The sequence below is a fragment of the Orycteropus afer genome, unplaced genomic scaffold (assembly GCF_000298275.1).
Source record: "Orycteropus afer afer isolate SDZICR_OR568_19922 unplaced genomic scaffold, OryAfe1.0 scaffold00061, whole genome shotgun sequence".
NCBI classification, from domain to species: Eukaryota; Metazoa; Chordata; class Mammalia; order Tubulidentata; family Orycteropodidae; genus Orycteropus; species Orycteropus afer.
The window spans coordinates 11,074,623-11,086,144 of NW_006921648.1; the positions used below are offsets into that span (position 1 = coordinate 11,074,623).

The 11,522-nt window shown below is 51.9% G+C and overlaps 1 protein-coding gene across 1 annotated transcript in view; it reads right to left on the reverse strand.

Moving 5' to 3' along the window:
• The window catches only part of LOC122149921, a 160,166-nt gene extending 149,809 nt beyond the window's left edge, over positions 1–10,357 (reverse strand). Inside the window, 6 exon segments of the mRNA XM_042780798.1 lie at positions 4,587–4,630; positions 4,633–4,716; positions 6,711–6,891; positions 7,971–8,111; positions 8,186–8,240; positions 10,185–10,357. Coding sequence (XP_042636732.1) covers positions 4,587–4,630; positions 4,633–4,716; positions 6,711–6,891; positions 7,971–8,111; positions 8,186–8,240; positions 10,185–10,357 — 678 coding nt within the window.
• Between the last annotated feature and the right edge of the window lie 1,165 nt (positions 10,358–11,522).

An 11,522-nucleotide genomic window follows, 5' to 3' on the forward strand; every position in this document is an offset into this window, starting at 1 on the left:
GAGCAGAGACTGTCATTATCCCCACTTGGCAGAAGGACAGTGACATGCTGGACAGCCCAGTCGGGTGCCAGTCTACACCGTTAGTATAACTGACAAAGGATGAGCTTCGAACCAGCCTCTTATCAGTGTCCTGCACCAAACCTACATTCTTTGCCCACGTCCTACACTCCACAGCCTGAGAAAGCAAAAAGGAAAGAAAACCCTTATTTGTGATGTTTGCCAATTCCCATGGTGTGAACACTCCCATCGTGGCCGACTTCAAGCTACCAGTGTGCTGTCGTCACTGGAGGCGGACTTGGGAAGAGCTTTGCATTAACATGACATTATATAGCTTTTACGCCAAATAGTACAGAGATCGACACCTCAGTGCAGCAAAATGCCCTAACATAACTCAGTGCGGATGGTTTGGCATATTTATTATCTGTGTTTCTCATATAATTCATTTGACTGTAAGGTGGTATTAACAACATTTAAAAATGGCTGGGTTTAACAACCAGCCTTTACGAGTCCAGGAAATTTCATCATCAACTCTTGTGAGTGACTGCCCTGTGTCATAAAACTTGGCTGTCCGCAGTCAGCGTTGAGTAAGGGCCTATGACTTGGACTCCTGGGGCTCTGAACTCCGACAGTGGTGACAAGCAGCCTGGAGGCACGGACCCTTGGCTCGCCCCGCTTCTCCCCCACCTACCCGGATACGTATCTGCCTCCTCTGCCTGCTGCCCCCCACGTCACAGCTCCTGGGCTCCTCTGTGGAGGGCCTGGCTGAGGAATTTGCTCTCTAGTGAGCCCTGGTTTTGTTTCCAGACTGAAAAGCATGACTTGTCTCCCGGCCGCCAACAATGGTGAGGCAAACCCATTTCTCCCTGGCAACCTGGGCAAGCCCTCAACCCTCCAGGGACCAAGGAGCTGCTGGTGGGTACTGACATGTCCTTGAAAAAGTTTCCAGGAACGAGGCCCTCCACAGCCCCCACTCCCAGCCCATCACCCTCGGTCCAGGGACCACCCGGGTGAAATCACTCACTTCCTTTTCAACACCACAGTTACACGAGGGCTGCACTGTGTCCCCGAGCTGGCACTGCAGTCCCCAGGAGGGGGAGCCAGGCCTTTGCCAGGGATGTGCTGGGTTAAGGCAGCAGGCAGTGATCTTTGGGCACGTGAGGAAGAGGCCTCTGCTCAAACCTCACCTTCTCGGTGACACCATCACAAGCCGTCCTATCACTGAAAATCACCTCCTACCCCTTCCCCTGCTTCCTGTCTCCCCATGGGCCCCTGGCACCGAGGTGGCCAGTTCAACCCAGGTTAGTGGGGGTCCCTGCTCAAGCCCCTCCAGGCATCCGGGCCCTCAGCTCTGTCTCCTGCAGCCACACAGGACATGGGTTGGCTTCATGCTCCGCCCCAGATCCATGTTGGAAACAGCCAAGCTGTGTGCCCAACCGTGTGGTTCTTGCCCACACCTGCCTGGTCAGAACATCACGAGATGGTTCTGGGCCTCAGAATACCTGAAAAGCCTCCAGCCCGAGCTCCTGACCCGTGCCTAGAACATGAACGCCTCCATCAATGCCAGCTGTCTGTCTACACCCTGGGTGACCTATTTCTCTCTGACAGGCACACGGTATTCCCAAAATCCTCAGCCCATGAAAGCTGACAGCAGAACAAGTATTTATGTTGTTGTTGTTGTTAGGAGCTGTTGAGCCATCTCCAACTCATAGCGACCCTGTGCACAGCAGAAAGAAACACTGCCCAGTCCTGTGCCAGCCTCACAGTCCTTGCTATGTCTGAACCCATCATTGGCAGCCACTGTGTCAGTCCATCTCATTGAGGGCCTTCTTCTTTGCTGACCCTCCACTTTACCAAGCATGACATCCTATTCCAGTGAATGGTTCCTTCTGACAACATGACCAAAGTAGGTGAGACGAAGTCTGGCCATTCTCATTTCCAAGGAGCATTCCAGTTGTACTTCTTCCAGGACATATTTGTTAGTCCTTTTAGCAGACCATGGTACTCTTAGGATTCTTCACTAGCACCACAATACAAAAGCATCAACTCTTCTTTGGTCTTCCTTATTCATTGTCCAGCTCTCACATGTGTAAGAGGTGACTGAAAACACCATGGCTTGTATCAGGTGCACCTTAGTCTTCAAGGAGACAACTTTGCTCTTCAGCACTTGAAAGAGATTTTTTTGCAGATTTGCCCAATGCAATATGTCATTTGATTTCTTGACTGCTGCTTCCATTGATGTTGATTGTAGAACCAAGTAATATAAAGTCCTTGACAACTTCGATCTTTTCTCCATTTATTGTGAAGCTGTTTATTGGTCCAGTTGTGAGGATTTTTGTTTTCTTTATATTGAGATGTAATCCATACTGCAGACTATAGTCTTTAATCTTCATCAGTAAGTGCTTCAAGTCATCCTCACTCTCAGCAAGTTGTGTCATCTGCATACCATAGGTTGTTAATGAGTCTGTCTCCAATCCTGGAATCTCCTGATGCCACATTGTTCATATAATCCAGATTCTCAGATTATTTGCTCAGCATACAAGTTGACTAAGTATGGTGAAAGGATACAACCTTGACCCACTCCCTTCTTGATTGTCAACTATGTAGTATCCCTTTGTTCTCTTCAAATGACAGCCTCCTGATCTATGGACAGGTCTTTATTTTAGAGTGTCCCAAATATGCCGCCACATCTATGTTGAACCCATGGCCTTCTCCCCACAGCAAGCAGGCTTTTGGGGTTTGAATCAGAAAAATCCCAGTCTCTGTAATGCCTTCAAGGCAGGGTTGCAGTTCTCATGGTCAAGTTGGCAGCAAAGCTGAGGTAGAGCAGGAATAGCAGATATACTGGAAACCCCTGAGACGTCACTGATGTCACCAGCCCTGAGCTGAGGTGTCAGGGATGGTACAACAGAGGTTGCCACATACCTGCAAAGATCTAGACATCATCCAACCACAAGGCCATGCAGGATCAGCTCCCAGCTGGCGATCTTGTCCCTCACCGTCTAAACTTCACACACATCCCCTCAGCCCAGCCTCAAGACCTTCGCCAAACCCTCCCCAAGGGCCGTGAACGGCACAAACGGTTGGTGGTTTGAACCCACCCAGCGGCACCACAGAGGAAAAACCTGATGACCTGCTTCTGTAAAGATTACAGCCGAGAAAAACCTACAGAGCTGTTCCACACTGTGACACCTGGGGTCACAATAGACTCAACAGCAAGGGGTGAAGCTTCTTCCCAGAACAGTCTGGACTGTCTGCTGACGAGCTCAGACCTCAACTCCAACGTCCTCTGCTCAGGGAAACCTTCCCTGATCCCCTCGTCTCAAGTGGCCTGGCACTCAGTCACACTCCCTGCCCTGTTTCCCTTGTAGCTCTAACCACCGACTGAAACTCTCATATAATTGATGTGGTTCCTGCCCGTCCCCCTGCCAGGTCAGATATGAAGCTACATGCCAGCAGGGGCCTGTATCTGTCTCGCTCAGCACGAAGCCTGAGAACAGTGCATGGCACACAGTAAGCCCTTCATCTTTCTAAACAAACAGAAGTGTCCACAGGTTGGGCAAACATCCAGCAGGGGCCTGCCGATGGGGACAGGTGTTCCTGAGAAGGTGGAAGTGTGGAGAGGCGCCCCAGAACAGGGCCAGACACAGCACTTTCCTTCCCAGGGATTATGCCAAGACTCCTCTCTCCAGCTCTCCTCTTACACATGGGTTCAGGGCTCTGTCCCAGAACAAAGCAAGAGAAAAACGGGACATCATGCTCACAGCATGGACCCGGAGGCTCAGACTGTCAAGAGTCAAGAAGGCAGGAACTTTCTCAAGCCATAGAGGCTAGCTAAACCCCCAAAATTATTGCTGTGAGGTAATCTATTAACCTTAAATCAGAAACATCCCCTGAAGTTTCTTAAAACCAAACAATAGTTGAGCTTAACTACAATGATCTAGATGGGATCAAATTGACAACAGCAACTCGAAAGGTTAGATAAGAACCTCAGGGGGCAGTGAGTTCATGTTATTGGAGGAGGAGTCACTCAGTAAAGGAGGGTGAGAATGGTTGTACAACTCACAGAGTGGAATCAACGTCACTGAATTGTACATGCAGAAACCGCAGCGTTGGTGCATATTCTGCTGTGTATATTTTCAACAACAAAAAGTAAAAGTAATTTGGAGAAAAGAAGATGGGAACTGGCCAGACTTCTCAGAGTGTTCTGACTCTCTCTGGGTTCTGACCTCCACATCCCCTTGAGTTAAACAGTTAGGGGTTCTGAGGGAGGCGGGGACCATCTGTCTCTGACGTGGCTGAGGGAAATCCTCAATGCCGAGGTGTGCACAAAGCTAGAGGACTCCTGAGAGGTCGCCAGGCCAGGCAGCTTAGGTCCACAGGACTGCTGTTCAGAGGCAGATGGATGAGAAAAAGGCCCCCCTTCCTGCTTTTGCAACCAGGCAAGATTATACAGCGCACAACCTGCCCAACTGCACGTAGCAACCCAAATCCAAACATCTGGATGGCATGGGTCTCGGCAGGAAGAAGTAGGTGTAGGGACTCGGACCTGAGGAAGACTCTGGTCTGTGGCTGGAAAAACCACTCACCTCAAAGCTTGTGGTCGGAGCCAGGCACAGCTTCCTCCTGAGGCAGCCACTGTGGCCACCGAGGATTGGGATGGCATCTCTTCCCACTCACAGAGCAAGGTGCTTGGGGTTAGGTGACCATCATCTGGATCTGTGACACGGAGCACTGAAGGGGATGACCACATGACCACACGGGGAAATGCCAAAGTGAGTCACCAGGGGCCCCAGGACCCGGCCCCACACCATGGCAACTCGCCCTTCAGCCTGTCTTAGGCAACAGGTCATAGGGGTATGTACAAGGATGATTAAGGCAGCTTGGTGCTAACAGCAAAAACCAGGAATAATCCATGTGCCCACCAGCGGGAGGTGATCAAATAAGTCATGACACTGAGCATCCTTTAACAAGAACGGGGCAGTCGGGCCCACAACACCACAGGCAATTTAACACACCATACCAGGCAAAGATCTCCAAGCTGTGAACAAATTAAGACACAGAAGAGTGTCTTACGAGTGACAGCATCTGTGTGAAGTACAAACAGACTATGATGCCATGGATCAACCTGTGCCCTCCCAAGTCCCAATCCCTGTACCTACGGACACGATCCCATTGGGGAATAGGGTTTTCTTTGTTATGCAAACAAGGCCTTATCATCATAGGGTGTGTCCTAACCCTTAGGACTTCTGGGAAATAAAAAGATTAGACCCAGAGAAGCCAGCACAAACGGGGGAAAGACAGATGCCATGTGGAGATCTCCAAGGCAATGAGACGAGGACCTTCCCCCAGAGGCCAGAGAAAGAGCCTTTCCCTGAAGTCGGTGCCCTGAATTCAGACTGCTAGCCTCCTTAGGGGCAGCAAAAAAGGGGAAGACCTCAACGAGATGGAGTGACACAGTGGCTGCAATGATGGGCTCAGGTGGAGCAAGGATTGTGAGGCTGGTGCAGCACCGAGCAGTGTTCTGTTCTGTTGTACGTCGGGTCGCTGGGAGTCGGAATCGACTCAACATTGGCACCTAACAGCAGCAACAACCACAGCAGCCCCTGAAGTACGAGAGAATAAATTTTGGGTTTTGAAAGACACCTACTTCCTGTTATAGTTGCACCAGAAAACTAAGACCTGAACAGACACATGGACTCACCTAGCTACACAAATACAGATACATCTGGAAAACACACGAGCAGTCAGGAACGGTGGTGTCCTCTGGGGGACAGGGAGGGATGGGACCGACATTTACTCTCTGTCCTTTGGTACCACGAGATGTTCAATTCAATCTTTATCTCTGGCACGCATTCAGTCCCATGGCTACTTCCTAATGGTGGCAGGTTATTGCAAACACTGCTGTTTTTTTCTGCTCTGCACACAGAGATGAGGTCAGTCACATGCCTTCCCTGACTCCCCCGTCTGCACCTTGAGTCTCAAGGTTGCTTAGCAAAGCACTGTGCCTCCTAGATGCTGCCCAATGGTCAGGCCACCTCCCAGGTCTGAGACTCTCCCTCACTGTGTCTGTCTCCACCCACGTGCACGGTGCTCGCCACCTGCTCCCGAGACGACGTCTTCGCCCTGGAGCACCTGGGACACAGAGGGCTCATTCCTACCTCAGGGCCTTTGCACTCCTTTTGGTGCCTTATTATCCTTCAGCAGGAACGTCACCTCCTCAGAGAGACCCTCTTGATCACCCGTCTGAGTTCTCTGCCCATCACGTGACAGATTAATTTCAATTTCTAACATTCGTCCCTGTTTCAGACCACCTTGTTCCCATTTTTACTTTTGACTGGCTTCTCTCCAACCACAGTGCCAGCAGGCGTTCAAACAAATGTTTGTTGTTGGAATGAATCAGAACACACACTCGAAGACCTGCCAAGGGTTCAGGCCTAAGGAGAACCCTCCCGCAAAAGCTGGGGTCCACGAGATTCACTGTCACTGAGGACAACCAGGGAGAAAGGTAAGACCAGGCCCGAGCCATCTGAGCCTGGAGGAACTGCTAGAAAAGGCTGACTCTCCTGACAATGGCCATTATCAGAAGTGGTTCAAGGGTGTCCAGACAGGCACAGAGGGGTGGAGTGAGGATTGTTGCTGGGTTGCTGTGAGGGTCCCACCCTACCCTTGCACATGGCCAAGCTGGTGGCCATCAGGAAAGCTCAAGTCACCTGTGCCAGCTGGATCCTGGGGCGTCTCGTGCAGCAGGGTGATGGAGGTCAGGGTTCACATCTCCATGGCGCTGGCTTCCCCGGAGAGGGGCCCACAGTGTGCGGCTCCATGCAGGAGGCCTCCCTCGGCACCACGCCTGGAAACTCTCAGGAAGGTCAGACGGGAGGCCAGGCGCAGCTGCTGGGCCAAGGAGGGCAGGGACCACTCAGGTCAGGCCCTGGTGGAGCCCCCTGAAACTGGGTAGCAAGGTCCGGGAGGACCTGAGGGCCATATCAGACATCAGGGGCCCAAGCAGAGACCACTGGGAGGCAAGAAGGATAAGGGGTGGCAAACGGTACCCCAAGGAGAGCAGCATGAGGTCTCAGCGAGAAGTGAAGCATCTCAGAGAAGGTGTGGTCAGCGGAGGTAGCTTCAGCCTCCCAGATGCTACGGCTCTTTACCACAACAGTGAATAGTAACCATGGCCATCTCCCAGTGTTACACAGGCGGACCCCACTACAAATGAGTTCCATTCCTAAACTAGATTTGTATGTCAGTCGAATTAGGTACATTTCACATCAAACATCAGTCAAATGTCTGTCTTAGTATATATTGTACAGTGTACCTTCCTATGCAAAAAAAAAAAAAAAAAAAAAAAACACTTCCAGATACACTAAAACATCTTTAGCATAATACTGCAGTCATGATAACGGTTTTGCTGCATGATGCAAACTAGTGTTTTTTTTATTATGAACCATTGCATGCACCTCTAATTTTTAATGTAATAGGCTTTAGGGGGGCTGTTGGTTTGCAATTATGGGTTGTTGGTAAATTGGAGTTTTGCATTCTGGGGACTGCCTTACAGATATTTATTTACAAAACACTCATCAGCTTGGTGCTGTGGACAGACGGGGGGAGGGGAGGGGGAAGAAGAGAAGGGAGAAAAGGGGGGGAAGAGGGGAGACAGAGAGTGAGGAGAAGAAGACAGGAGGGAGGGGAAGGGAGGGGACAGGAGGGCAGAGGCGAAGGGGGAGGAGGAGGAGAGCGCAGGGGAGGGGAGAGGAGAGGGGAGGGGAGATGAAAGGGAGGAGAGGAAGCAGAGGAGGGGAGAAGAGAAAGAGGAGGGGGAGGGAGGGGAGAAGGGAGTGAGGAGGGGGAGGGCGACAGGAGGAGGAGGGAGAGAGGGCAAGAAGGGAGGAGCTGGGAGGGGAGGAGGGAGAGTGGGAGGGAAGGAGAGCGATGGGGAGGCCGGGCAGTGGGGCAATGAGGCAGCAACTTACAGCTTCTCGGGGCAGGGCCTGGACACGCAGGGCAGAGTGCACCCTCCACAGAGAGCAGCGCACCAGGTCCTTGGTCTTGTGCAGCCAGGCACTGTGGCTGCGGCGCTGGTAGGTGGTGGGACGCCGGCCCGGGATGTCCACCTGGAATACCGCAGTGCAGGGTCAGCCCTGCTCATGCCCCACCACCCACCGTCCCCTGGCCCATGCGGCCTCACCTTATCCACGGTCTCAGTCCCCGGGCCACGGGTGCCCTGGCGGCCCTGCACCAGGCTCAGGATGGAGCGTTTCACATTCAGCACCCGGCCAGCGGCCCAGGACAGCACTGTGGGCGGGGCTCCCCCCCCCCCATCCTTTTAACAACCCTCTCCACTTTCCACAGAGGAGCTGTGGTGGCACAGTGGTTAAGCATTCAGCTGCTAACCACAAGGTCTGCGACTGAAACCCACCAGCTACCCCTCCAAAGGCAGATGAAGCAGTCTGCTTCTGTAGACCAGCAACCTCTGGGGCAGTTCTGCCCTGTCCCACAGGGTCATCCTGAGTCAGAATCAACTCAATGGCAGTGAGTCTTCATGCTTCATAAAAGCCCGGAAGAGCTGTGTCCCCCCCAGTGTCCCAGGCCACCTCCATATGTCCTACCCAGAGTCCCATCAGATAGCCTTACTTCCCTCCTCCTCAGATGGGCTTTCCAGCAACTTCTGGACCAAACATCACCAAAAACCAAATCCACTGCCATCGAGTGGGCTCCAACTGATAGTGACCCTAGAGGGCAGAGTAGAGCTGCCTGACAGGGTTTCCAAGGCAGGAACCAGCAGCCTCCTTGTGCAAAGCTGCCCCCACCTCGTTATCACTTTGACAGAAAGTACTTGTAGGAACACCGGTCTTAAAGGCTGAGCTGCCAGTCACAAGCCCACCAGACAGGTACTTGGCATTTCCCATCCACATTACAGACACAGAGGCTTAGAGCAGTGAAGCCTTGCCCGGGGGCACAGCTGGGATGTGAACCCAGCCAGGCTGGCTCTGGCATCACGGGCCTCAGAAACTGAATTGGAAGACACTGGAGACTCATCATTGTTCAAACAAGGGAAGGAGGCTCAGAGATGGGGAGCTACTGGCCTGGGGTCACACAGCAAGTCAGCAGTGGAGCCGAGAGCAGAATTCAGTGGAACGTTCTTCCCACCCACCGCTCACCTGGTGGAATGGTGCCTGGGGTGTGGGGTGGGAAGGGTGGGTGAGGGAGTCCCCACATCCACGCATGAGGTAGAAGAGAAGGGGGTGCTCCAAGATGGAGAAGAACCACCAAGGCCTCTGAACCCACCTTATAGCATGGTAGATAGAACCTTGGGGATGGGAGCACCCCTACTTATATCTTCCCACAAAGTCACTTTCTTCAGCCCTCACTGGGGTCTTAGGACCTTCCAAATGCAGCCCAGGGCAGCCCCCTGGGTGTCAGACCTCTGGCTAGAGAAATGTTAACGGTACCCACCCCCTCCCAGAATAGCCACTGTCCATCAGGGCTCAGGGGCTGAGGAGCCCTGGCCCCACAGACTTAGCATCTGAGATGAGGGGCCCCAGACAATAGCTGTGGCTGCCCCTTGGAGAAGACCCTCCCTAAGCCTTTCAGCTGGGCTCCATCTGGCCTAGGATCCCTGGACAAAGGCTTTATTTTTTAACAAATGAATTTGCAATAAAAAAGGAAGAGGCCTCTATGGAGATGAGGTGTCCTCAGGCTGCTGGATTGAGGCCACCGTCCCAGAGTCCTGGGAACTCAGCCAGTGGGATGATTCCAGGCGTGGCTGGGTCACACAGGGGGGCTTAGCTCAGGGAGGGAAAGGACATGGGTCTCCATCTCTGAGAGTGTAGGATGGTTGGGGCAGGCCTCAGAGGCCTGGGAGCCCATCACCCAATGTCTTCTGGAAGGAACTCAAGGCAGATGCCAAGGGGGTGCTGGACAGACATGCACACATGGAAGAGCAGGAGGAGCCATGCCAGGGTAACAGACAGGGAGATAAGAGGACAGTGCCCTCCATGATACCCAAGGCACCCACCCAAGGCTCCAACCTCAGGATAACGCCTAGCCACACTCATCAAAGGTCCCAGCCTGCTCTAGGTGCTTATCAAGGTCAACATATAAAGAAACAACCATGTCTGAACTTTGGTCCCGGATGGCATCTCTCCATTGGTGTGGGACTCACACATCCAGGCCTGGTGCCTTACCTCAAAGTCTCTGACTCCTTCAGAAGCTCCATCTCGGGCCCAAGGAGAGATGTCACCCGAAAGTTGTGGAGCTGAGGTAGAAAGCACGGCAAGTTGGTGATCTCTCCTGGGACATGCCACGGCCCCACCAGTACCCATATTCGCAAAGCAATATGGGGCATAGCCTCATACATGGCCGGTTGAGGGATGGACAAAGACTCCTCCCTTGAGCAGGAAGTTCAGGCTCCTGGCTGATAGATGCCCAACACCTCTGTGCGTAATCAACCAGGCACTGACTGCACCCAGCGAAACACGTGAAATAGACTCCTTGGCTTTTCATTTTGCCCAAAAATGCCCTGCAAGTTGGGGTGAGGGGTCCAAATAGTCATATAGTGCAAACAAAAACCTTTTAGGCTTGTACAGCAAACGAGAAAGATTTCACCTAGGCAGAACAAAAAACTTAAGTGTCCCAATGTCGCTATGGTTTTGTGTGTCTAATGCAAAAAAATAAAAAAGGACTTTGTAAAGGTGAAAAATTAAACCACCTTTAAAACAGCTCTGCTAAGGGTGACAGGAAACCAGGAACAGTTATGCTGATGGGTGAATATGAAGAAGATAGGTAATGTCACTGAACTGTCCATCTGAAGAAGGCTGATAGGGCACATGCTTTAGTGACCCACTTATTTAGAATTAAAATAATAGTAACTCCTGAAGCCTGCCTCTCTAACACAACTGATTTCACTTGTTCAGAGTGACTTAATTCCCACACTTAATTCCCAGCACCTCTCCCCATACAGAGGGCTACTATCCCCCCAGTCACCCAGGCTTGATATCTTGGGGTGTGATACACTTCCACTGGGCACTGAAATGTCTTCATGGACACCAAGTCCCTCAGTGTCACCAGTACCATTGATGGACTGACCGCTTGCTTGAAAGCTATCCCTTGTACTAACTCAACAGTCTTCATGTGAGAAGGTCTCACATCAATAGTTCATTCTCCACCTGGGATCCAGAAGACCCACGGCTCAAGCCCATGACTGGAATAGAGATTCTTGGCTAATGAGAAAGGACCTCTGGTGGCATAGTGGTTAAAGCATCAGGCTGCCAACCAAAAGGTCAGGGGTTCAAACCAACCAGCCCCTCTGTGGGAGAAAGATGAGGCAGTCAGTCTGCTATCATAAAAATTGACAGCCTTAGCTAACATGCTGCCATCTAGATGCAGCGATGGGTCTCCCCTCGTCAAGAGCAAAGAAGAAAGAAGAAAACCAAAATTAATGGAAACAATTAGTCCTCACGACTGGTACACCATCCAATCTGCATCCTATACAACTATGAGACCAGAAGAACTAGATGGTGCCC